The sequence below is a fragment of the Gouania willdenowi genome, chromosome 13 (assembly GCF_900634775.1).
Source record: "Gouania willdenowi chromosome 13, fGouWil2.1, whole genome shotgun sequence".
NCBI classification, from domain to species: Eukaryota; Metazoa; Chordata; class Actinopteri; order Blenniiformes; family Gobiesocidae; genus Gouania; species Gouania willdenowi.
This window is the reverse complement of record NC_041056.1, coordinates 28,021,772-28,049,761: the sequence shown is the minus strand read 5'-3', so window position 1 is coordinate 28,049,761 and position 27,990 is coordinate 28,021,772. Positions and strand designations below refer to the sequence as shown.

At 37.7% G+C, this 27,990-nt stretch overlaps 1 protein-coding gene across 2 annotated transcripts in view; it reads right to left on the bottom strand.

Annotated features, from left to right (window-relative positions):
• The window catches only part of igsf11 (immunoglobulin superfamily member 11), a 180,952-nt gene that overhangs the window by 16,148 nt on the left and 136,814 nt on the right, over positions 1-27,990 (bottom strand). For both annotated transcript variants that reach the window (XM_028465375.1, XM_028465376.1), the window contains exons 3-4: positions 16,589-16,752; positions 192-399 (exon numbers count right to left, since the gene is read on the bottom strand). In XM_028465375.1, coding sequence (XP_028321176.1) covers positions 192-399; positions 16,589-16,752 — 372 coding nt within the window. The remainder of the gene's footprint in view (positions 1-191; positions 400-16,588; positions 16,753-27,990) is intronic.

The following is a 27,990-nucleotide window of genomic DNA, read 5'->3' as shown; positions in this document are numbered from 1 at the left end:
TTTTTTCACTTAATCTTTCTCTTTCTTGTTATGTCATAGATTATCGTAGATTGATTTCTGACCAATATATCGATAGCTGCAGTATCATCATATTGTGAGATAATTGTTACCGTGAGCTTTGTATCACGTATCGTATCGCGAGGTACCCAGAGGTTCCCACCCCTACTTCTGGTTGATAAGTGCTTATTTACCTAATACTGTGAGCCCGATGACTCCAATGTTGCGCCCCCCTCTGTCTGGGAAGTTATTCACCAGGCACTGATATGTCCCGGTGTCGGACAACTGTGTGTTGTTAATGAAGATAGAGGCACTTGTGCTTGGCATGGTGGAGACGAAACCCACACGACCGTTGAGGTGGTTGGCCAGGCTGAACACTTGACCTCCCTGGTATATGATCACCTGCATGGACACGATGGAAGAAAGCATGAGTACAATATGATTGTAACAGTAAAGAAAACAAAGAGAGAAATGGGAGATAATTTCAGTAAGTCAAAATATTATATGTATTTTGTCTCCATCCAATAGCCACATATATAATGTATGTTCAGACAGAGGTTTTACATGACTCTAACTAGAGGAAGAGCTACTACTATTACAGGGAATTTTAAACAGTATAGACTTTTTTCATTTCTAGAAAACACAAACAGAAACATAGTGCGTGGTTCTTTCCAACTTGGTGACTTCGTTCAAAGGAAAAAAGGGACAAACTAAAAATACCCTATCATGGTGCTCCAATGCTCTTTGGATAAAAGCATCAACCTAATGGTATATGTATAATTGAATACATTCCAACTCAAAAACATATATATATGGCAATAAAACAATTTCAATATTTCTATACGGGATCTAAAGCTGAAGTCATCATTGCACTGACCTCTGAACGGTTGCTGTGACAACACTATAGTGGACACAATCACACAGTCAGGTAGGGAGCTTTCACAGACTCATTAAACCCACCTGTTCAAACTTGTTTTTCCTTAACTACTTCCTCTTATTTTTTATTATTGTTGTTTCTTTATTTCTTTCATTATTTCTTCATTTTTGTCCTATGTAAAGCAGCTTTGAGTTCCCAAAAAAAGCGCTATACAAAAATGATGTATGATGTATTATTATTATTATTATTATTATTCAAACTTAAACAAAATGACTAATTTACGGCCATATGCACACCAGCACTCGCTCCTTCCTCAGCTGGGAACACACAAAAGATCGCCATCTACAACACACGCACACACACGCACACACACACAAACACACAAACACACACACACACACAAAGCATAAAGTGGATTCAGACGGGCCATTTACTTTGGTAAAAAGTGTCCTCATTCAACCGTTCAAAGACCCAGGCACAGAGACAAGCAGCACCAGTGTGTTCTCACGTGCATCCATGTTTATGTCTGTCTGTGTGTGTACATGTGAGTGATTTTGATGAAAGTGCACGAAGTGTGTGTGTGTGTGTGTGTGTGTGTAACTGTTCTACACTACTGCTTGACGATTGTAAATTGCGTGGCTGCAATTTCCTGAGTGCAGTGAGCTCGCTTTGTCCTCTTATGTGCAGATGAATGGGCAGCTCCTCAGCTGTGATGAGAGCCTGCAACTGCAACACTCGTGTGTGTGTGTGTGTGTGTGTGTGTGTGTGTGTGTGTGTGTGTGTGTGTGTGTGTGTGTGTGTGTGTGTGTGTGTGTGTGTGTGTGTGTGTGTGTGTGTGTGTGTGTGTGTGTGTGTGTGTGTGCGTATCTGTATCTGTGTGTGATTCATTTAACCATTGAGGAGTGTATTAGTTTTAAGCCTGCCAAAGTAATGGTTGCAGTCAAATAAATGTATGTACTCAGTTATTATGTTGTTTTTCTTTAGTTTTTTTTTTTTTTTTTTGCTCTTTTCATACACAAACATATTTTATTGGGTCACTGTTTATCTGTCTGTCTGTTTACTAGTCTGACAGATTGCACCTGAATGACCCGATGCTACACTGGTGATGACCCAACACATAATCTGCATGCTCTGTGAAAGTGATCCAATCAATTGGTCTCCAATGTAACCTTACACCTACTTGTGTACGTGCGTGTGACCTGCCTTTGCAGCTGCTGTTGTTGTTTTTTGTTTTGTCGATATGAGACGTGTTTATAGACGGCTGAAAAGTTGGAGCACATAAAGTAAACCATAATATTGCACTTGCAATTAAATGACTTTGAGCGCGTCACCATGAGCACACATTGATCTTTAACCTTCCTATTATCCTCAGATATTCCTAACACATATTTTACCCTTGGGGTCAATCTGATCCCAGGGATATTTGCCTCCAGAAAATGATTTATAGAAAACTGTTGACCAAGTTTTTGCGTCAGGCACTTTGTTTATTTGTTGAATACCCATCAGGACAAACTTTTAAATTAGAATTCATTTATCTTGAATAGTTTTCATCCAAATTTACTGACAACATTAATGACCCCAAGAGTATGAACCCTATTGGTGGTGGTGATGATATGACCTTTCCTGCAATGCCACCATCAGATCAAACTTTCAGTTTTAGAGATAGTATATCTTAAAAATCTTTAATTCAAATCTTTTCTAATTTGGGGTACACATTTATGACTCTCACAGAATGAACCATATTGATTGATGTTGGGAACCCCCCTTTCCACTCGTAAACATTTCTTTAACTTATTGTTATAACATATTAGAGGTTATTCACTATCAAGTCCTCTGTCTCAGACACATCCTCCTTTATGTCATATTTACTGTGAAAGAGATGTTCCATGTCATGTATCCACTCCAACGTATCAACTGTGCACCTGCAGGTGTGGGGATGTGAGGTCACACATGGGTCACACACAGACAGACACGTTTTACACAGTCAATGCGTGCAATATGCGTTCAGCTCATTGAAATCATATCATCATCATGATTTTATCCATAATCAATTGGACCCATCAAAATCTGTGTACCCTTCATTTTTTGGGTACAATATGTGGTTATTTGGTTTTACTGACGCAAAACCAAGACAGAAATACTGAAACCAGAAAAGCAGCGTTTTTGTGTTTTAAAATTAAAATATAAATGGAAAAATCTTGTTCTGTTTGTGAGATATTTGGATATTTACAGGGGAAATTAAAGCTAGAACTTATGCACGTCACATTCTGTCAGAGCGAACAGGACGGTCCAAATAGTATCCAAATAAACCGGTGACTGGCTTTCGACTCTGAGTCTGGTGTGAGGAACAACGTTAGATGTTAGAACTTCTACGATTTCATACTTTTACAAAATCAATTACACAGCTTCTTTGAGGGCAGTAAAAATATGTATTTTGTCCTAAGGATAACAGGAGGGTTAAATGCACTGCACTCTACTGATGTCTTGATTCTGTATCACAGTCTGCTGCACTGATCCGTCAATATCTGTGTGTATGTATGAATCATTTCGTCTCCTAGCGTGACCTGGTTGGCTTTGCGGGCCATACACAGTCAGAAAAGAGGTCATGGCTAACCCTCAGATGCCCAATGGCTCTAAGAACTTGAGTGTGGCTTGGTGTTAAACCTCTAATATGTCGCCTCTGTACACAAAATCCCCCAGAGAGAGAAGTTAAAAAAAACCAAAAAAAAACTAACATCACAGCTATGTCATACTACGCGCATGCACTTTGATCCACTTTTTGCCACATGACTCCCTAATGTAAACCCTAAAAAACTGGCATTTTATAAGCGTGATCATACCCTGCTGACCCTGTGCTAACGCTCTTAGCTTCAGCCACAGCCCAAGCTGCCATAGCCCCAATACAGCCTGGATAAATCTCTAAATCCCTGCCGCCTCCCTTCAATTTACTAACTATAAGCTGCCACTTTTATCTCTTTTTATCCCTGAGATATGTTCTGAACAATGTAGCAGATCGATTGTGCATCACACTGCTATTTTTACCTACTTCATCCCATTGAGTAGGCCACATATAGCTGCTTTACTAGATAGCTTGCCCTCAGATTTTAGTGAAATTGATTTTATCCCCCCTGCAGTGCATCCAAGGACAATTTAATGCAATAGTATTAGTTTACAAGCAACACTTTTGTGAGTCTTTATCTCTAATAGGCTAGTAGCAACATCAAAATGCTAAGACACACAATCTATGCTTTATTTACTGAGTGTACAACCTTTATTTTGTTTGTCCAAAATTAAGAAAAAAGTTAAACACACATCATGTATAAAACTATAAGAAAATGCATTGCAGATTTTTTTTATTCATTTATTTTTTTTAGATCATATCTTTTGGAAAAATATTTCTCTACGAAATAAGAACATTTATACACATTTCCTTTATCCGTGTATATTTAGTTTCCACTCTATATCCATTACTGGTTCCTATCACTGCCATTTGAGATGGTCATTGTCCTGTTTGCATGAAATGTTTCTTTGGGCTGAAGCTAAGTTTACCTCCGTACTGAGATTCTCTTACAATCTCAGTACGTGACCGCTACGTACCGAGATACACAGAGATTGCTGTACTGATTTTTAAAAAATGCTTAAATCATCACATCAGTCGACCATCAATAAAAAAATTGACCAATGATAAAAAAAACAAAAAAACAAAACATGATTGTCATGATCAGATTTATATGAATACAACAACTTATTATTGTAAAGTTACAATAGGTTAACTGTTATTTATAGCAATGCATATTACAATGTATATGACCGGTGTAACATTTTAAATAAAAAAAAATGTTAAAGAATTTTTTTAATTTTTTTTAAAGTCAGATATATATTAATGTCCCCATCTAAAAGTTCAGATGGATGCCGGTAATATTTTTCTGAAGTGCTACATGTGTATACCATTTTATGCTGGAAAGAAATGTCAGAATGAACTTTGCAGCTAGAAAATCATTAGAAATGAAACCTCGTCATCAGTACAAACAAGGTGTGTATTCCTTTGATTGCTGACAAAATGCATCTGTTTTATGCTGCAATAAAACAACCTTTGTTTGTTTCCAATGAGGACGTCAGATTGATTAGTTATGCTTTGTGAATGTGGGGGCATGCACTTTAAGAATACATCCATTTGTTCTTGAGGAGCAGCTGACTTTTCACCGCGGTTACAAAATGTGCATTTTTATTTGACCTTATTTCACTATTTCTCAGAATGTTAGTAAGGAAACTACTACTCCATTTTACTTTTTTTCTCCTTATAAAAATCAAACTGGGAGGGTGGAAGATTGGGGGAATCTAATGTAATAATAAACAAATCAAAAAAAAAAAAAAAATCATTATTTCGGAGTGATAGTGCTTACATATATTAATATCTAGGCCCAACTTGAAAACTAAAAATAAATATAAAATGAGAAAACGAAGCATCCTAATGTGTTAAGAAATGTTATTAAAACTTTGATTTTGCACCGTTGTGCTACAATATGGCTGACTCAGCAAACAAGTGCCCCTGTTGTGTAAGCAAACCAATAAAACAAAATTCCACCTCACAGATCAATAAAACATATCAGATCATTGTACACAAGAATGTGCACTGAAATTGAACACAGGAGTCACGGAGGGAAATGAAATATCTCTTTCAGTCTCTGACCTCAGGTGTGTTTCATTAAGGATATGGGAACGCTGGATTGGTAGAAGATTTTCTACACGTTCAGATCAAGATCAATGTGGACATCTGAAATACTGACAGATGTTTTCAATTAGAGGTTACCATCATTTTTGCTCTACTGATTCACTCTGACCTTGATTTTTGCAGAAGGTTGGTTTCACAGATGCTGCCCTAATTCTTGAAAAAATAAAATAAAATAAATACACTCCCTTTCCAGGAAACTACGAATGTTTTTGATGGAGTGCAAACTCTTCAGTAAAAATGTTATATTTTGTTTTAGAGTTAAAGATTAGTGACAATCACAATCACAGAATACTCAAAGGCAATTATTATTATTATTATTATTATTATTATTATTATTATTATTATTATTATTATTATTATTATTATTATTATTATTAATAATAATAATCAAAGGCAGATTATACAGTATAGTTTTGCTAAATGTTTGACTTTGGTGAAACTTTTAATTGAGTTAAAATAACAAGAAATAGTTGATATAGGGGTTTTTCTACCCACTCATCTTATCAGGGGCCACAAAAATGTGATTGTCTGATCAAAAGGCCACAATATCAACATCAAGTGACTGATCTGATCATTAGCACAGCAAAAAAAAACAACTGTTTTGTCTTTGTTTATTATCTTTTTGTGTGATTTGTTGTTGATGTGAGCTTTTAGTCATTTTGTGGATTTGTTGGAGTCAGTTTTTGTGTTGTTGTCATTTCTGTGTGTTTTAGGGGGTATGTGACGAATCTAGATTACCTCTTATCGCGCTAACTTCCAGGATTTAATCGGTGTGTGCTGGACTACAAAGCTGGCTAATGTCTTACGGAGCTAAATCACCACGGAAACTTATGCTGAACGACTAGCCTGCTCGCGAGCAGGTTTTTCTCTGGCTAGGATCTGAGCGAGTGCTAAAGTCCCGCTTCCTGACCAATCAGATCTCCTAGAAAGCGTGCTGTCCAATAAAAGGTGATGTGTGAACACGTCACTGTGTGGATCTTGATCTGACAGCTGACGAGAGAGAGAGAGAGAGAGAGAGAATATTTAGACATCGATGAAATCCTTTCATTTACTGATAATGTCATCCTATAGGAAATGTAGAGATTTATATCTGATGGACTGATGAAGCAAAAGTCAGGTGATAAAGCCTGCGTGCATCATCTGCTTTCACACTGATAAATGAATGAATTATGCATAACGCAGCATCAGAGCCACGGACAAGGTAAAAAGAGAAAAAGTGGAACTGATTGTCCTTTTATAATCTCACTAATTCGAATTCTATTAACACTCATCATTTCCTGCATTAATTACTTTCTGCTTTTACTGCAGCAACAGTGTTGTTCTTGGTCTGAATTATGTATTTTAATTCTTCAGATGTTTTAAAGAATTATTCCTCATTTGTGACGTTCTACAGTTCATCCGTGTGATTGGTCAGACGCTGTAATATTCGCCTCCGTCACTAGAGTGCGTTGGTTAACCAGACTGAAATCAACACGCTTAACTCAACTTGTTGTGATGGACCTTCGTAAAACAGCTTCTGTCTGACAGACAATGTTTGGTGAGTTGAAGCCCGCTAATGGAGATTATTAATCTAGGATATAATTATCTAGATTCGTAGCATAGGCCCTGAGTCATTTTGTCTGTTTAAGGGGTTGTTTTGTGTGTCTTGCCATTTTCATTTTGTGCATTTTTAATTTTACGTTGTTTACTTTTGTTTGGCAAGTTATTTTGTGCGTTTTACTTCCTCCCAACTTCTTTACAATTACAATTTAAGGGGAATTTCTTTTGTGGGCCTCACAAAAATTAGACCAAGGGCCACATGTGGCCCCCGTGCTGCATGTCGGCCTCAGACAGTGTGCTAGGCCATTGCAGGGTCAACAGAGAGATAATCACATGCATGTGCTTCAACAGTATGGCTCCAGTTAACCTTACATGCTTGTTTTATTAAGGTGTATGTAAACAGAGTGTGCAGTGAAAACAGACACTTTATTTGGCCTAGGTGTAAACATATGCTCCTCTAGCCAAGAGGGAGAGGCACTAACCATAGAAATAAACCACAGCTATAAAAGCAATAAATAGAGGTCGCCAAGTTTGATCACAGCAGCCCACTGACATTCATATTTATGCAGGAAATAAACATGAGGGCAGCCCAGCAGTGTAGTGGTTAGCACCTTTACCTTAGAGCAAGAAGGATCAGAGATTTTTATGAGTGAAGGCTCAAACATAATTGGGCTTACATCAGCGGAGCGGAGTCCGCCAAAGCTCAGATTTTACTGTCGCCCGGAAGAACTCTGCGTACCTGGTGTCACACAAAACACTGCTCAGCATTTATCAACCAGCATTAAATGTAGAAAGTGTCTGTTGGTACAATTGCTGTACGGACAACCAAGGTGCTATTGGTATGGTTACTAAAGTACAAGTACGTAGAGTCTTAGTGTTAAGGTTAGGTTATAACCCAATATCGCAACACTTTTTAGGTTTAGGGTTAGGGTAAGATTTAGTCTTAGTCACGTGACCTAAACTGGCCAAATAGGGGCGCTGTGTACGAATAGAATGTTGGTATATTGATACGGCAACCGTACGAATAGCCTCTGCCTTAAATGTAGAAAGTGTCTATTTGTACGGTTGCGGTATGGCCAACCCCCCATGCTTTTGGTATGGTTACCGAAGTACAAGTACGTAGTGTCTTAGAGTTAGGGTTAGGGTTAGGTTATAACCCAATATTGCAACAATTTTTAGGGTTTGGGTTAGGTTTAGGGTAAGGTTTAGTCTTAGTCACATGACCTAAACTGGCCTAAACTGCCTTAAATGTAACACCGACTTGTATTTAACTGAAGAATGGAGAAACAGAACAGGAGAGATGGAGATGAGCTTTGACAAGAGACTGGCCGAAGAGGTCCGAAAGTAAAATTAGTAAGAATTTGTCTCCTTTGTAAAGCAAACAAGAAGAGCAGCTCCTCTTCCTCGTTGTCAGTGTAGGAGGCCAAGACTGAAAATGTAAACAGCGCACAAAGGATTGTGGGAACTGTAGGATTGTGGGGAAAAGATTCAGGGAAATGTAGGATTTTAAAGAAATTTCACAGGAAACCACTATGTGGACGTTTCGCTCCAAGTCCGCTCAAGTATATGAGGTCCGAGGAGCGTGCACAGTCCCTGCGGTGTCCGCCCGAATATGTTTGAGCCTTAAGTTCACCTTTGTGGGTTTTCTAGACAAATCCACTACCTCTAAAGTCTAATAATATGTATTAGATCTCTCAAATACCAATGAGACAGAATAGGTTGTATGTCTGTTTCTTGGTCTCACAACAAACTTTGGCCAAGTCCAGTACATCAGCGGAGCCCTGTGACAACGTTCCATATTCCAGCAAAGTTTCACAGGCCATAGGTAAACTATGATGTTAATGAATGAATCTGTTGTTCTCTGCGGGCCAGAAAAATTTCTTTATACTTTTTGTGCAGCTTGGAAGTCATTTCAAACAGATTTATCTCAATAAAAACGTATTTCGCTAACTGTAACCCTAACCCTCTAAAACCTAAACCCTACCCATTTCCCCAGCCCCAATCCAAACCAACACCTTATCATTAGCTGTACTACATTAGGGTGACTATATTTGACTTTCAAAAAAGAGGACACGGGCAAAATACAATATAGTAGATAAATAACTTATTATTGTTCATAAGGTTTAAACATGACTCAATATGTATGTAATGTATTATGCATTATAACAATCTGTCCTAGAGAAATCTCATGTATACCTTAATAAAATATCTCAATCATTCAAACAATAGGAAACATCTCCTCTTAGAAACTCACAAATTACAGAACATAAAATCATTAAATATACACTTCAATAAATAACTGTGAAGGTTTGCATCAACATTGTCACATGCTGACTCTGAGCTTTATTCTGTCTGTTGTCAGGGGAGACGTGAGGTGATAAGGTGTAGACCAAATGATGAAAAATGTACCTTAACAACCTACATTCTAAGTTTCTCCGAGTGGCTCCTTCATTTTCAAGTCTCTCTATGAACTACCATGGAGGTTTTATCATCCAGGAGGATCTTTCTGCTGATATTTCTTAATTAAACCAGGATTTGGTCTCTTTCAATCCATCTTAGACTTTAGTTTCTCTTCTCTTTTTCTCATGTGTGACGATTTCGTCAAATGATTCCGACACTTGTGAGTAAAAATACCATAATCGCATGATACTGGCTGTAAAGAGCTCATTAGCTTTCAGAAACTGCTGGAATTACTCAGATCAGAGCAAATATTTGTCATTTAGATTAACATTTTCCCCTAGATGCGTTCAGAGTGCTGAAATAGCTATGGTCAGGTAAACAAAGTGGAACAAAAGAGAAAAAGAAGTAGTAGAAATTGACCAAAATGGATTTTTTTAGGACCGATACCGATTTTTTTAGCCAATGACCGATAAGGACTGCCGATTTTCTTGAGCTGATATTTGGAGCCAATACTACTTTTGCTCGCTCAATTTACATTATAAAAATGACACAATGATGATGAGAAATGGTACAAGTTTCAAGTTTTAAAAAAGGAACATTTATTGAAATTAACAAAGGTGAGGTAGAACGACAACAAGTAAAAAATATTTAACAAAGATTAAAAACAGGTGATGTAGAACAAAAACAAGTAAAAAATATTCCTGCTCTCTGTAAATACTTTGGATTGGCAAATGCGGCAGCCCGCATCGGCCGATGTCGATACACGTAAAAAACGCAAAAAATGGCCGATAATATTGGCCGGCCGATGTATCGTTCTATCACTCCAAAGTAGTGCCATTTTTTTTTAAAAGGCAAATCAGTAGTTTTTTGAAAGATGAGAACCACATCACAATAAATTTAAAAACGGATATATCATCATCGGTTCATACTTAGCGAGACTGTTTAATAGCTTCATAGAGGTTGGCGAGACATGTTTATAGCATTTTTGTTTCATTATTATTGGAAAGTTGTGACAGCCTTTATAATCACCTAAGATAAAGTATTTACTTTCAAGTCATTTCAAGGTTATTATTTTTTTGTACATTCATACGCAACGTAAAACAACAATGCATTTACTCACATTTATTTTTTGTTTTTAACACAACAAACAAAGAAATGAAAAACAGAGAATTTCATTTGCCCTAATTACTTCAGAAATGGATGTATCTACAGACACCAGATACACCCTGCTGCCACACATTCACCGATCATAAATATAATATACAGAGCTCATACTTGACTCATTACGTTCCAAGGTCTATAATGTGGAGTCAGCCGTGTCAGCTCGGAGCTATAAAGCAGAGGAGGAAGCCTAAAACAACACGACAATAAAACCATCAAGGAAACATTGAGCTGGATTATCGCGGGAGAAAAACAAACAGCCACATTAGCGATGTCAGAGAAATCAGACAGTCTCGTGCTGCTGCCTCCTAACAGTGCATCATTTCCTTTCCCTCTCAACACAGCGTTTAAATGTGAACACTTATGAGTGTGCATTCAGAGGAGCTGCTGCAAGCTGTGCAAGTGTATGGGGTTGTGTTCAGTAATTCTTAATGGCTTTCAGTTTGATCGTTTATGACACTTTCTCCATCTAAAATGACCTGCCGCGTGTTCCGTTGGCCCGCACAGCACTCTATTCCATCACACACTTTTTTGACAGCTTCCAATTTCATGCACAGTACTGCAACTCACACACTATTTTTTATTTATGAGTGAGATTCAGCAAAAAGGGAAGCGTACCGAACGTGCCAACACACCAATGCAACGGGTGTTTTCGTGTTCACGTGTAATCGAGTGACATTGCAGAGATGAATACAACGGGTGCCAATGACGTCCTTGTGTTTTTAGCCTGTATTAAGTTTTATTTTTCATTGCAGTAAAGTGTGAATGATAGCTTGTCATGAGTGCACATGAGACAGATTTTTACATACGTCACTTTCCATCCCATCCCATGCATGCTGTTCATTCACAAGTGAGCAAATCCCTGAACGTGTTCATACTCACTGTTTGAGTTAGAATGGTGTGTGCATGTGTGTGTTTGTGTAAATGGATAACATTATAAGCTTTTATTGACATTCCTGCAAACTATTACTACTTTTTTGGTATAAACAAAATAAAGTCTTCGTACTTTTTTGTGGACTGTACATTTGATGTTGTGGTTTTGTAAAGTTTCCCACTCATTTTGTATTGTTCACTGGCCTCATACTGTGATTTTATTTAATAACAATATTTATTTTATTTCAATGATTTTAATATGATTTATTCAGACAGCCTTTTTCAGGAAATTCACATTGAAATTTATGTTGATCTCCTGACATGTTTCGACTGCCAACTGTCAGTCTTCATCAGAGGCATCTACCAATAGCTTTGATGTGCCCTTATGAGTTCTTTCTGGGCATGGTCAACTTGAGAGTTTTCTCAGGCAGGCCACGCCCACTGTTGCCAGATGGTCTCTGGAGAATAGAGTCCCAGGTGTGGGAGAGTAAAAACATATTTATCTCCCACACCTGAGGAAGACTGACAGTTGACAGTCAAAACATGCCAGAAGATCAAAGTAAATTTCCTGAAAAAAGTTGTCGGAATAAATTAAAACTTAATATATTACTATCCAAATTACTGTATCGAAGTCTGGGAAAATACTCACAAAACTACATTACAGTTGTTATTTATTCATAAAAAGAGCAATTCATATCATTATTTACAAGGCTTGATATCAAGACCACACAAACCTACTGTTCTTACATTAAAAATATTAAAATTTTATTAGGCATATTAAGAATTTTGGTAAACCAGCAAACAGCACAAATGTATGAAGCAAAACACAATCACCATATAATTTACACTTTTAAATTTACAAAATGTTTGTCTTTTATGATTATTACTATTTCTTTTCTTGTTTTTTTTGTTTCTTATATAGCCACAAATAACAGCAATTACTGTTATAATTTCAGTTTCATAGCGTATATACCTTATACGTAAGCTTAAGAAATGATGACTTACTGAGGGAGAAGGGGCGGCATTAAAAAAAAATATATATATATATATATATATATATATATATATATATATATATATATATATATATATGCTGAAAAAACATCATTGTCAGTAATGATGCTTTTTAAGTCATTTTTGCGCTACATATTTGAAAATAAATAAAAACATTATGTTTTTTAAATCACTGCATTTTCATAGCAATGGCATGCATGCATGCAAGAAACTTTGCACCACATTGGAGTAGGAGTATGTCCTGTGTGAGTGTGTGTGTGTGTGCGTGTATGTGTGTGTGAGTGTGTGTGTGTGTGCGTGTATGTGTGTGTGTGGTGAGAACAGCTGCGATATAGAGCCTGTCGTGGGCGAGAGTTAATTAGTGCAGAAGATGATTGTATTATTTGGACGGTCGACCAGCGCCACGGTTCAAAGTGAAGGGAGGCAGGTGAGCTTGTACGGCCTGCAGCTGCATGTTAAACAACTCAAATGGAATCACAGAAGCTCTGTAAGGGGGAAGAGGACGAGCTTCTGAGTGAGACAGAGTGAGAGTAGAGGTGAGAAGGAGATAAACAAAGAGGAAGGTTGGTACAACAGTAGGGATTTACACCCAATTTATGCTTTATGGGCCTGTATACCGCTTCAAAACAAGCTGCACCCGCGAATCACAGTATCAACATTTAGATAAAGAGTGGATTTAGAGTCACAAATAAAGCTATCATATATTTGTTTATAGAACATGGGGCTTCATTTCCAAGTGTATCTTACTCTCCATAAGCCAGTGTTTTTATTTTCAGGATTCTGAAGTTTGTTGCTTTGTGTTAACTCTGTAATGGACTACTGACCTGAAGGATCTAAGGATCCATTTTCATCCATCTGTTCATTTGTCTCTACATCCGTCCATCCATCCATCCAACCATCGATCCATCCAACATCCATCCATCCATCCAACCATCCATCCATCCATTGATCCATCCAACATCCATCCATCCAACATCCATCCATCCATCCATCCAACCATCCATTCATCTATTCATCCATTCATCCATCCATTCATCATCCAACAATCTATCAATCCATCTATCCATCTATCCATCTATCCAACCATCCAACCATCCATCCAACCAACCATCCATACATCCATACATCCAACCTATCCATTCAACCATTAGACCGTCCATCCATCCATCCAACATCGATTCATCCATTCATCCATTCATCCATTCATCCATTCATTCATTCAACCATTCATTCATTCATCCATTCATCCATCCATTCATCATCCAACAATACATTCTTCCATCCATCCATCCATCCAACCATCCATTAAACCATCCATTCCTCCATCCATTCATCCATCCATCCATCCATCGTACCATCCATCCATCCCGGGAGTTAAAGCATACCAATCGTGAACTTAAATAGTAACTAAACCCCAAGCCCACTATTTTCTGCTGAATACATTTGTCTGTTGGTATTAAGTAGTGATGTTGATTGATCCTAGTCCAACATTTAACATTTTAGTGAAAGTACTACACTTGCATATTTAGTTGTAAAATGTCAGAATGACTGCCCTCTAAGGGTTGAACTCTGCTATTATTTAATTTTACTATTGGCTGAGATTTATTATATGAAGTAATTTGGTCAATCGTGCGTCACTGTCAATGTTGACCCCGCCCCTCCTATTAAAGCTGCGAGGTGAGAAGAGGGTTTCCTCCAATCCCAGCCCTCAGCGAGCTTTGATTGACAGCTCCAAGCAAAGCTGCTGTCTGTGCTTCTATTAAGAGCTGATTCTGGTCTAATCAGATGGTTTATTAAGCAGATTACGTGTGTATGTCAAGTTATGTTTGTCATGAATCCTTGTCAGCAGCCATTACTTGATAATTGCTCCATCAGTGAGACTCCATCAGTGAGATGTTTTCTTTTATTGGGATGTTCCAGCACCTGTAGTGACACATGGCTGTTGTTTTCAGTCTAATATACTGCAGCCTTCCAAGCGGTCCACTATTAGTCCATGCTCCTCACAACAGTGATACTTTATGTCAGTTCTCATGACTTGTGTGACTCTCCATTTTACTCGATGTGACTCTACGTCACATGCGGCCGGCATTTGTTCCATTACATTTCTGCCACTTGTTCAGGAAATGAATTAAACATGATCGATATCATAAACCTGAGTAGTATAGGTACACTTTAAAAATCTGTTGAATTTGAATGTATACCATTTATTCAGGGTTCTTATTGTGAAAGGTTAGAAGTATATGTTGGTGTTTTAAGAGAATAAAGACAATTTAGGAGTCAGTTTTACTTACCGAAGCCTAATGTTATAGCTTTGATAAAGAAAACCCCTAGTCTTACAATGTGAGGGTTTCTCTAATGAACTTAACTATTACAGGTTAAATTGTGCATCAAATATAGATAAACAAATCAACATTGAATTTGTGTGAAGTGATTTATCAGTATCGAATTCATCAACACATTCAACTCGTCACAAATCAACGTTCAGGAGGTTATCTTTAGCAAACAATTGTTTTTATGACAATTTCTAGTGAGAAATTTACCATTAACCCAGGGGTTTGCAACCTGCGGCTATGGAGCCATATGTGGCTCTTTGACTGTTTTGTGATGGCTCCCTATAGTTTGAAAATAAAATTTAAATAATATTTTTTTCTTACAGAGGATATTACTGTTTAATGACATATACTTCAAATCAAATTAAGACAAAACCATTTGTTAACCTAAAAATACTCCACCTCGTAGGAGGTGGAGTATTTTTACACCTCCTCCGACCTCTACAGACCATCAACTTTCCTTGCACCTGTGGCTAACCTTAAATTTTAAATTACTTGTAAGATAACTAAACTAACAAAAAGACTATTCAGGAAGAAAATAGAGATTTTGTTTGTGTGTGGAAAGTTTTATTTAACTGCCAACATGCCGGCTTAATATGCATGCTTGATATGTTGCAAGAAATTAGCAATTAGCATGTGTTGGCCGACATGGTCACGTGTTATCACATTCAAGTTATTTTTTGTAGCTCTTTAAATCTATGAACTCAAAAAAATGTTGTTCACACAACATTATTCGATATAATCTTAACTGTGTAAAATTTTACACATAAAAGACTTTACTCCAGGTGAGATTAGACAAAATGGCTCCTTTAAGAGTAAAGGTTGCAGACCCCTGCCATAACCTATGGTTAGGGTTAGGGTTAGGTTTAGGTTAGGTTAGGTTAGGTTTAGGGTTAGAAGTCTTATTTTGAAAAGTTGCGGTGAAAAAAAAGCTTACGGACCCTTAGCGTCACATGGTGACGCCTAAAGGGTCATTCCGGAAGATCAATATGTGACGAGTTGTGCGTGAGACTGGATTGGATTCATGAGACGTGGCTATTCCTATTTCTTAGACGGAGAGAGAGAGAAAGAGAGAGACAGGAGAGATAAAGAACACACATGTGGGGTTGGCTGATGCACGTTTTCCTACAAACAGGGAGTTGCTAAAAATGTACTCTCTCTCTATATTGCTCTCTAATAACAGCTATATTTGAAACCACTGCTCTACTGAAGGTGTGTTCAGATGCACCACAAAGAGAAGCATCTTTGTGTGTGTGTCTGTTTGAGAGTTTCTGTCTAACACAGATGGTCGTTGCAAAGACTGAGTCTAAATTTACAGCCAGTGTTGCAATAACACTGAGATGGAATTTGAATGTTTGTCCACAAAAATGAGCACTTTGTTTTGATCCAGTTGTGTGACGACTGACTTTATCTTTGCACTGTATCTGAACACACCTTAAAATACATTGAGTTTGTACCTGCTTTGACTGTAAGTTTGAAGTTTGGAAGCCATCCGCATGGTGCGTATATAGCGTAATCATTTGTCAGGAGAAAAAAGTTAGGATGCATCTCAGAAGTGTTGAAAAGCTGAAGTGGTCCGTTTAAACAGTCAAAGCAAATCAACAGCGGTCTGCCTCCAGACCTGACGGTGATGACGACTGACATCATGTTAACCATGATTCCTACCTGCTCTGGCTGGTTTGCATTAGAAAGCGGAATCACCATCCAGATAATGTTGAGGTTGTTGAGGGCAGCACTGGTGGTAAAGGAGCAGGGCAGGATGGCTGCTTGGCCCCGGGCCACCTGGATACTGCTCTGAGACACTGTCACATCCAGCGCCTGCACAAACACTGCAGAAAGAAGAAAAAGACAATGTTGAGGGTGTAAATAAGCAAGAAGGAGCACCAAGGTGGAAACAAAACATTGGCAAGAAAATCAAGAGTCCAAACCTCCACAAACCGCCTTGCCCAATGTATGACAAGCACAGAGGTACAAAGTACAAGATACAAGTACAAAAACTTTGTTACTGTACTTAAGTAGTTTTTTATGGTATCTGTACTTACTTGAATATTTATTAATTTGATGACTTTTTTACTTTTACGTGTTACTTTTTGAGTAATATCTGTACTTTCTACTCCTTAGGTTGTAAAAAAAAAAGCTCGTTACTTTTAAGATCTTGGAAGATGACATCACAACGTAAAAAGACACAAACCAACAACCGCACAGCTGCTTGTGAGAGGCTTTTCAGCAGCACGACTCATTTTCACACCAAAAAGGGCACGTCTCTATTCCAGAAACCTGGAAAACGTGATTCTTTTGAGGCTAAATGAAAAAAAGTTGATAGCTCGAGCTTTTTTCTGTTAGGCAGGTCCCTTGAAACATTTTATTTACAAATTTGGTCTATAATGAGTGCTAAATTCTCCAGGTGTTCAAAGATAACAATGAATTTATTTCCACGTACCAGTATTCTATAAGTTCTTAAAGAAATAAAAGATATGGATGGATGGTCTTATTATTGAAGGAACATTTGTTTTACTTTTTTACTTAAGTAAAATTAGTAGTACTTTTTCACTTTTACTCAAGTAAGGGAGCAACTTCAATACATTTACTTTTACCAGAGTATTTTTTATTCAAATATCTACACTTTTACTTGAGCACTGAAGACTAGTACTTTTCGCCACCTCTGGATAAGCAATCTTTCTTAAATCTTTGCACTTGGTGAGGAAAGTGACATCTTCAAAGTGCTCCCGCCGGCTGTTTGATCATCTCTAGCACTAATATTAAAGAACTTGGCAAATTGAAAGAGGCACGTTGATGATACACCATAGAACAAGTCAAAGCAAACCTCCCTCATGTTAACGTACAAAGTTAAAAGTCAGAACGTCATGTTTCATTTCTCAGTGCATCTTTCTCCCCGTCAATTACCTCCAACAATAATAACAAACACACTCTCCAAAGTGATTAGACCTTCATTACAAATGCTCACGGAAATTCATCATGTGGGAGAATCACATGAAATATGTTCCACTCTGACGGGAGGACATACAAATATGATTGTCCAGATATTGTATCATTATATACGCAGTAACAACAAGAGCACTCAGAGTGCAAACCTCCATCAAGCTCCAAATCTCCTCAGATATTGGCAGTTATCTGGATCCGTGATCCTGATTATAGTACCATGATCATTCACACTTAACTCAATGAGTGCCATTCACGTTTATAGATGTGAATTGTGTTTTTTGGCTGGGGTTGCTAGGAGACATTGTTACGAAGCTCTCTGGTGAATATCTAACTTGTACCATGATATAGTGACCAACGGGTGGCAGCAGCGCACCTTTGGACGAGAGATCACCCGTGATGGGCAGAGCTCAGAGGGAGAGGAAAGGAGTCTACAAGACAGAAAATGGTGTTACGAGAGTTGATGCTGAAGTTCACAGCAGCTCACAGCAGCGCACACTGGACCAGAGCATGTGTGGAACTAAATGGACTATTGAGAGTGTTGTGATGGTGAGAGGAGGAAATGTCTGGGAAAAAGAGGAAGTTGCGTGTGTGGAGAATGACGGGGGAAAGACTTGGAGGAACACCAAAATACAGTAAGAAATCCATTCAATTCTGACTTAGATAGCAAAATAATAATAATGTTGTCATCAAAAGCCTGTTCTCAGTGTTGTTTTTGTAGTTTTATAGAAGGAAACCAATGTTGAGGTGTCCCTAAAGCAAAAAAAAAAAAAAAATTGCTTCAAAGTCAGTTTTTTTCAGAAAAACCCATTTTTCTCAGCTTTTTGTAACAAACTGGCAATTTGTGTGAAACTGCTGATTACGAAAGAACACAACAAGCTAGAAACAAAATTATTTTTGCTGATGAAAGTAGAGACTTCAGATTTCAGAGTGTCATAGAACAAAATATTCTGTGGGTTTTTCAAAAATCAGTCAAAATGCTTTAAAACGGCTGGCACTGAGGAGGTAGAAATTTTGAAAATGGCTGGCACTGAATAAGTTGATGGCTTGGAAGAAATGTTTATCCCCAATAATAACAAAACAGTATGTCAGTGGTTCCCAACATTTTTGGGTTCATGACCCCATTTTTATATCACAAATATCTGGCGACCCCAAACAATTTTTCATGTTTTTTATACTTTATAACAAATACAGAGTAGCCCAGGATTATTATTTATTCTCTTTATAGTGCATTTTATTTTAACTAGATTTATATTTGAGAAAGTGAAAGTATAGAATACAGTTATTTAGGCCTGTGTGTTGCATTTTAATTTGAAAAGAAACATTAATTACAAAAATTAGAATATGTGTTTTTAATCAGTAGTTTTTTTAAATCTAAAGTTAAATTTCAGTAAATTTCACAACCTCAAAGTTGAAAAACAATGTGCAATCCGGATCCGATCCAAATGAAAAGTGGAAGAATTAAACTTGGTTGAGGAACAAACCCAACATAACTGAGACAAATTCTATTCAGATTGGTCAATTACCAACCGAGATATGAATTTAAATTTTGGCCAATTCTGAGATATAGGGTTTTAAAAAATACTGATTCTCGAAACGGATCGAGAATGTATTGATCCAGCTCACCTCCGAAGTTTATCATAATCTTCCATGGCATAACCTTTGGTTATAATTTTGTCAAAATCTGTAGAGTTCTTTAGACCAAATCCTGCTATTAGACAAATTAATAAGTAAACACCAGTGAAAAAATGACCTCCTTGGCGTAGGTAGTGACAATATTCCTATGGATAGAAAATAAAGCATCCTTTCTTTGAAATGTTTCTTTTCCAACTAGAAACTCAGTTGTCAGCCAAAACAGACACAAAGACAAAATATGTACATGCTGAATCCTATTTCTAGACTGGCTAAAGACATTAGAACCTAAATTAAGTTAGATCTCCTTTGTAAGCATGTATCCCTGTCCAAAAACCCTAATGGGAAGTAATCTTATCTAAACACAGTGAAGAGGATGATGCACTAATGTGATCATGGATAATTGATCACGTCCTGTAAATAGTCTACATCAGTGATAATGATCTTGAATAATGGTAGAAAACCAACATCACAGCTTTACAAACAAAAGAATCACCTTTTAAGTACAAGCAGATTGATCACACGGTCAAATAAATCCCACTTGGATGTTTGTGTTGTTTTTTAGGTCACAGGGGGAATGTTTTTTTTATCCATCCACTGAAATGTTCAGGCTTTAAGACTGCACTCTGCTAAAATTGGGTTTGGGATATCACAGTCATATTGCTGCAGACAGACAGTCTGTCCGAAGCCTGCTGAACTTCCTACGCTTGTCTGTCGCTGGCAGACGCCAAGGGCCCTGCAGGCTCCCTGCTGGAGCCAGGCATCACCGAAACCACCGGTTTTTAGGAGATACACTCACAAAAAAAGGCTTCCTATAAAAAATGTAAAAAAAACAGATATTCCACAGGAATGCCGTATGTCATTTACAGTGTAACTTAATTCAAACAATGACAACACAATCGTATCTCAGCAGAGTACGTCACAATGCAGCTAACAAGCTCCAATTAAATCTCACAGCATTTACAGTCTGAGGCCAGGGTTATGTATGCGACGATTAAACCCTGTGGTCGCCACTCTAATCTGATCTTCCTCTGTGTACGCAGTGTTGACTTCCTGCATCAATCATGTGCTCTTATTGGAGGATTAAAAGCAGCAAGGAGGAACTTCAGATGAGTTATAATCTCAGTTGTATGTGAATTTGCACATGCAGGCCACACCATCAGATTACAGATGTATGATCATAGTAGATATAACGCCAACTGGACTTAGCGAGAAGATTGTTGGAGATTTTGAAGCACGGAAACATTACTGGAATGAGGAAAAAGAAAGAAAGAACAGATGAACAAAAGAGGGGAAAAGAGTGAAAAGTCCAAAAGCAATGACGACTGAAGGAGCATTTTATCATCTGTAAGCCTCCTCCAAGGCAGCAGGCTCTCAAGCCCACAACAGCTGGAGGGCTCATTTCAACACACTGGATTAGGGACCCTCTGCGCACAGAGCCTGTAAACTAAGCTCCCACCACCAGAGAACAACACACACACACACACACACACACTCACACACAAACTCTCACTCAAACCTACAAGCGAATGCTCACAACGGGGCAGCTAGCATATGTGTCCATATCCTCGAGCGCACACACTAACACTTTCCTGCACACATTCTTGGACACATCACTATACGTATGTCAGTGGTGACACTTACGGTGGCTCTTTAGGGACACATCCAGGGAACTGAGATTGGAAGAGAGGTGTTGCTTGGCGTTGCCTCATTATTGCACATGTTTCTGACATACAACGTTTTCCACTTGTGCTATAGCTGACGTGTGTTTGTTGGATAGAGGCACATATAGTCATCCAGTATGGATTTCATTGTGTGTGGGAAGGTCATCCATTGGTAAAGTGGGCAACACAACACATACAAACTAAAGTAATTCTTCCCATGTGCAAACATCCACCGAACTTTGAAAATTCACGACAATTCAACCAGATAAACTTTGTTATATTTAAGGGAGTACACTATGAAGCTTCCTCTTATCGTGCTAATTTCCGGGATTTAATATGAATGTGCTATACTACGAAGCTGGCTAACGTCTTACGGGGCTAAATCACCATGGTAACTTAGGCTGAATGGCTAGCCTGGTCGGGAGTAGGTTTTGTTCTGGCTAGGATCTGAGCGAGTACTAAAGTCCCGCCTCCTGACCAATCAGTTGTCTTAGAAAACGAGCTGTCCATTAAAAAGAGGATAATTGTGTAAAGACGTCGCTGTGTGGATCTGATGTGACGCTGATAGGAGAGAGAATATTTAGACATCAGTGCAATCTTTCTTTTACTGATGACATCCTATAGGAAACATGATGGACTGACCTACTTTAGCATCGGACGCTTTCAGAATGAAAAATTCATTTATTCCTTAATTCATGTTTTCTGTGGTGACACTGAGAGCCTCAGTCCTGTAAGATTATATAAAATATAAATATATTTCACCCTATGATGTAGACTAAGCTGTTTGAACGCAGCATCAGAGCCACAGACAAGGTAAAGGTGAAAGTGAAACTGATCAGTGTCTAGAGCAGTGATTCTCAACTGGTGGGTCGGGACCTAAAAGTGGGTCGCGGACATGGACTGGATGAGTCGCGGACAGCTGGTCAAAACTAAATAAATACTTCATGTCTCTCATGTTGGACTTGTCTTTTATTTTGAAAAAAACTTTTCTTCTCACAGGCATGCTGTGAAATCCATGTTGCACAGGAAAATATATAGATTTAATGTTTAAAAAAGAGATTATGTATGTGTTTTCAACAGCTTTTTTTAAAAAACTAAATTTGGCTAGTTGAATTCTAAAAAAAAATAAAAATGGGTCGCAATTTAATGACAGTGGCAAAATGTGGGTCCCAGAGTGAGATCAGTTGAGAACCCCTGGTCTAAAGTATCAATTCCTGCATTAATTACTTCCTGCTTTTACTGCAGCAACAGTATGTTTTATTGTCTGAATTATGGATTTTAATTATTCATATTTTAAAAGAATTATTCCTCATTCCTTGTGACGTAAATTGCTCTCCAGTTTGTCCGTGATTGTGATTGGTCAGATGCTGTCATCTCCACCTCTGTCACAAGAGCACACACGTAGCCAGGCTGAAATCAAGTTGTAATCAAGATTCGTAGTACGGCTTCTGTCTGACGGAAAATGTTTGGTTAGGTGAGGCCCGCTAACGAAGATAAATCCAGGATATAATTATCTAGCTTCATAGTATAGGCCCTCAACCTATTGCAAATTATGAAGTCCAAAAACTGTTAAACTTATGAAACCTAACTCCTCCCACATTTTTTGCTCCATTGACACGTAAACTTTCTACATCACATCTTCAGACAGTACATCAACATGTTGTAAACAGTATTGTAAACATATATGTGATGACATTACGTTTACAAGTAACTGCACTCCCTAGTGGTGAGAGACAGAGTTGCAGCTAAAATGGGATTGTTTGTTATCGGTTGGTGAACTGTAATCACATGGTTGGGTTTGTTTGGTCAAGAGGCTCAGGGGCCATTTTGTTGTAAGGAGTCAATGGGTGATGACTGAGCACGCTGAGCTCGTTCTTTTCCATCCACCTGTGTTGAGCTGCTGAAAAGCTTTGTTTGTAAGTTTATATCAATTCTTTCATCTATTTGTTCATGTTTAGGAATGTGCTATGTTTTGTTCAGATATGTATGTACTTAGGTCATTTGTTAAAAACCTTAAAGAACTACATACAAGTAATTGTTAAACATCATAATTGTGAGCTTCTGTGTCACATTGTAAGAAAACGGAGAGACAAAGATAAAAGACAACATTTTGAAATCATGGTAGATGATGTTTTTGAAATATCAGAATTTTATCTCAAACTAACAATTGTAGTCAAAGCATGGCAGTCACTTATGAAGCTAAAAAAATAATTGTTAAAAACTAGTTACCAATGTCTCCATGCTGTCTAGATATGTGTTTTCTTTTTTTTTCTTCTAATAAATTATACAAAGTGTCTATACTTTTGGACTCGGACCTCAGACATTCCTGACTATTGTTCCGGCACTTCCTGTGCGCATGCGCAGTTCCGTCACGGACGTTTTTTTATTTTTTTATTTTAACATATCAAACACAGCAAATTCCACTTTTAAAAATACATATACGAAAAAAAGAGACATTTTAGGGTATTTCCTGAGTTAAGGTTAGGGGTAGACTTAGGTTTAGGGCTAAAATAAAACTGACTAAACTATAGCTAGAAGGGAACAGGTCCGGCAGTGACGGAACTACCGGCATTCGGCTTACTGTGCCAGGAAGTGCCGGAACAATAGTCAGGATTGTCTGAGGTCCGGGTCCGGACTAATAGCAACAGCCTATTTTATATTTTGACAGTACTTTAAAATGATGTGCCTGAAAATGCCTGGCCCTGACTATTGCTGTGCAGCAGCTATAATTATGGTGGTGTGAATTGCCATATAATGAAGCGATTAGATACATAAACCACAGGAAGTTCTATGCAGAGCTTATATCTACAGTAGCTCCACATAGAAGGTGAAGAGAGTGTACAAGGCGGTATGCTAAATAATATAGAGGCAGTACGGCTTACAAGGTTGTAAAAGCAAAAATGTTCATTTTTCATCACCTGCAGACAATAGCAGCATGCAGCGAATTTAAGGAAATGGCTGCGATACAGCAGTTCTAATGCTATTTTGCTCTTCATATATGTTCCCTTCAGACCTCCACAACCATCTGCATTTCTCTAGGCCAGGCTAATGTGAATACGTGTGATGTAAATGAGCTGTCCAACACAGTTTATCACCTAACCCGTTTCCTTCCTGCGCACAGTATTCCTCCCACTCCTCATACTTTTAGCCACAGGCTGACCCAAAGCGTATGTCAACAGGATCAGCCTGAAAGCAGCAGTAACTGATATTGAACATCATTTATTATCCATGACTGGTAGGGAGGAATGTTACATTACTATTTCAGTAAGACATTTTTACAAATATGGTGCCGCAGTGCTCTACATTTCCTACTTTGTAAATGTATAATAGAGCTCAAACTTTGAACTATATTGATGTCACTTACATGTTTCATCTCGTTTGTTTTCAAAAATAAAATTCCTGAGCAGTTCCCAATTTTTGAGGGAATGTCAAGTCAGCATTACCAATACTGATATCCTCATTGTGGCTTTTCATTTACCTCTATGATCATTAACCTGTCAAACAATTTTTAGACTTTTTGTGTATGTTCTTATGCTTTAGTGTCACTTACTGGGTTTCCATAAAATAAAAGCAATATTTCAAAAATGTTGACATTGTATATTTGCGCTTTGAACGTATTTCCATTGAAGATTGTTTTGGGTAGGAGCCTCGTAACTGTCGTGAAATCTCAACCCGCGAGACTTCGCCACTCAAAACCTCCTTGAAAAAAACTCTGCATTCCTTTGTTGTCTGCTGTCTAATGTGACAGTAATACTTTTCAAGTGTAATGCTATGGAATGCCCCTTCTGTCCACATGTATCACGCCATTTTTTCTCAATTACGGAGAAAGCGTTTCCATAGTGCTTTTGCGATACATTTCGATATTGAAACGTCTGAAAAACCTTCTTGTGAAAGCGTAAAAACCTTGTAGCAATATTTGAGTTTTTTTCAAAATTCAGGTGTTTCATTTCCGTTTCCGTTTTTAGATTTTGGTAAGGGTAATGGAAATGCAGCTAATTTAGTTTTTAGTGGATTGACTTTTTAAGTATTCTAAATCCATCTTTTTATCATGACATTCAAGAGATAAAAATTCAAAAGTCATTAATTATCTTCCTGTAAAACTGTTTTATCATATTTTAACTAATTAAAGTTGATAACAAGAAATTATTTTGAGATGTTTTTTTTTTCTATTTAATGTCAACTTACTGTTTCTTACACAATGGTGCAATTTTGGCCAAACGACTAATCATTCCAGGTTTAATTTGAGTCTTTTAGAGTTGTTCAATAATCTACATTTGAAAACAGGAGCTGGAGAAGTCTAAAAGCTGATTAACAAAAAGTTTGTGTGCGTAAAAATGTGAGCATCAGTGCGTGCACTAATTGACATTGCCGGTGATCTATGTCAAATACAAAATAACATGAGCAATCTGTTTTAGTGTGTTTGCCTCTAGTATGCAATCTGGGCAGATCTGCTATGACATACTAAATTCGGGAGAAGAAAAGACAATGTGATTTTGTTAAAATGAAACTGAATTCAGAGGAATATTTTGTGTATTTATGGTGTTAACTGTCAGCTTTACGCACGATGGCTGCAGGCATGAACGAGAGAGGGCAAAAATGCCAGAGAGAAATTTTCTGCTTGAGTCAACACAATGGAATGAATGAATGAAAATACTATTAAAACATTTACTTTGATCCATTGTTTCTATTTTACATCTTGCCATCTTTTATTATCTGTTTCTTTTTGTTTACCCCCATGACATTCTCCAATATTGTATTTCTCCTTGTTCTCACATTTACCCTCTCAAAAAGAAGATATCATGTTCTGTTGGCAACATTCATTGTTCCCAGTTCATAATTGGAGGTTTATACACAACCGTACACACTGTTCACCCAGTGCTGACTAAACGCACCATTAACAATCTCTTCTAAACTCTGAATGAATGAAATTACCTGAATTATTTCCAGATTGGAGCATTTGCTGTATATCAGTGGTTCTCAAACTTTTTTGCTCAAGTATCCCCTTTCTCATATTTCAGAATCCAAGCACCCCCTTTGTCCAACTACCACATTTTGCTTAGAAAACTATTTAAAACCAACTATAGATCATAATGATGGAATGAATGAGTGATAACACACATTTAAAAAAATCTAATTTTGTAAATAACTGTAAAGAAACAATGTTTTGTGCAGTGGTTCCCAATTTTTTTTGGATCGTGACCCCAAGAATTTCTGCTGACCCAGAAGTTTTTGATCATGTTTGAACTCAGATTTTTTTTTACTGCATTTTAGTTTAACTATATTTTTATTTTACAAAATCAAAGTATAAAAATACAGTTTTTTTTAATTTTTTGTTTAAATGTTTTTTGTTTTTTTTTTATATAATAATTTTTTAATAATACTTCAAAAATCTATATTTTTCAGAAATTTCAAGTGACCACATTTAAACTCCAGATGACTCCAAATGGGATTCTGACCCCAAGGTTGAAAAACCCTGATTTAGTGGCTCCAGAATAGATTTATCTCTATAGTTTTTATCATTTGCGGTCATATCACGCCTGGGGTGGGACCAAGACTGACACTTTAATTGTTAATTTTCCACTCTCTCTTTCTCAAGTACCCCCTGTAGTGCCATTGCGTACCCCTGGGGGTACATATACCCAACTTTGGGAATCGAGGCTGTATATTATTCAAGAACATATCTTCTACAAACACCTCCAACATTTGATACTGCGCTTGAGGTCACTCTCCTTGGCCACACCAGTTTACGTCTGCAAATTCCTGGATTTCTAGAGGGCAGTCTTCAGCATTTTTGCACCTGTTGTCAAATCACAAGCCAAAGGTGAACACTTGCTTGTGTAATCTATTAGCTTGTGAACCAAATTTAGCCCCCTTTGTTGGGGGATGTTTAGTGCAATATATCTTCACATTTAACACCTACATACAAATAAATAACAAGTCTATAATAGAACATTTTGAATGGCATTAACCTGAATATGTAAGCAGAAGAAATGTCAAACAAAATTTTAGGTAAAGGTTACAATGTCATAGCAGCCCATCATATTAAGTAGGAAAGAGGATGGAAGTAATACTTTGAGTAAAGTCTGTAGCCTTTAAGAATCACTGGTGCTTCGACCCCTGAGTTACTCAAGACGGAGGGCTGCAAACCAACATTGCAGCTTTTAAAATAGGCAGTGACTATGCGTACAGTTGCCCTATCAATATACAGACATTCTATCCGTAAGCAGCACCCCTATTTGGCCAGTTTAGGTCGTGTGATAGGTCAATTTAGGTCGCATGACTAAGACTAAACCTTACCCTAAACCTAACCCTAAAATTTGTTGTGATATTGGGTTATAACCTAACCTTCTACATTTAAGGCAGTGGCTATCCGTACTTTGCCGTATCAATATACCGACATTCTATCTGTACGCAGCACCCCATTTGGCCAGTTTAGGTCGTGTGATTAAGACTAACCCTAAAAATTGTTGTGATATTGAGTTATAACCTAACCCTAACCCATGCTATGTACTTGTACTTAGGTACTCGTACCAATAGCACCGGGGGTTGTCTGTACGGCAACCGTCCAAATAGACACTTTCTACATTTAATGCTGGTTGATACATGCCAAGCAGTGTTTTGTGTGATACCAGGTATGCGGACAACTTCCGGGCGGCAGTAAAATCTGAGCATTGGCCTGTTTAGGTTGCGTGATTCAGACTAAACCTAACCGTAAACCTAACCCTAACTCTATCCCTAAAAAATGTTGCGATATTGGGTTAAAACTTAACCTTCTACAATTAAGGCAGTGGCTATCCGTACGGTTGCCGTATCAATATACCGACATTCTAT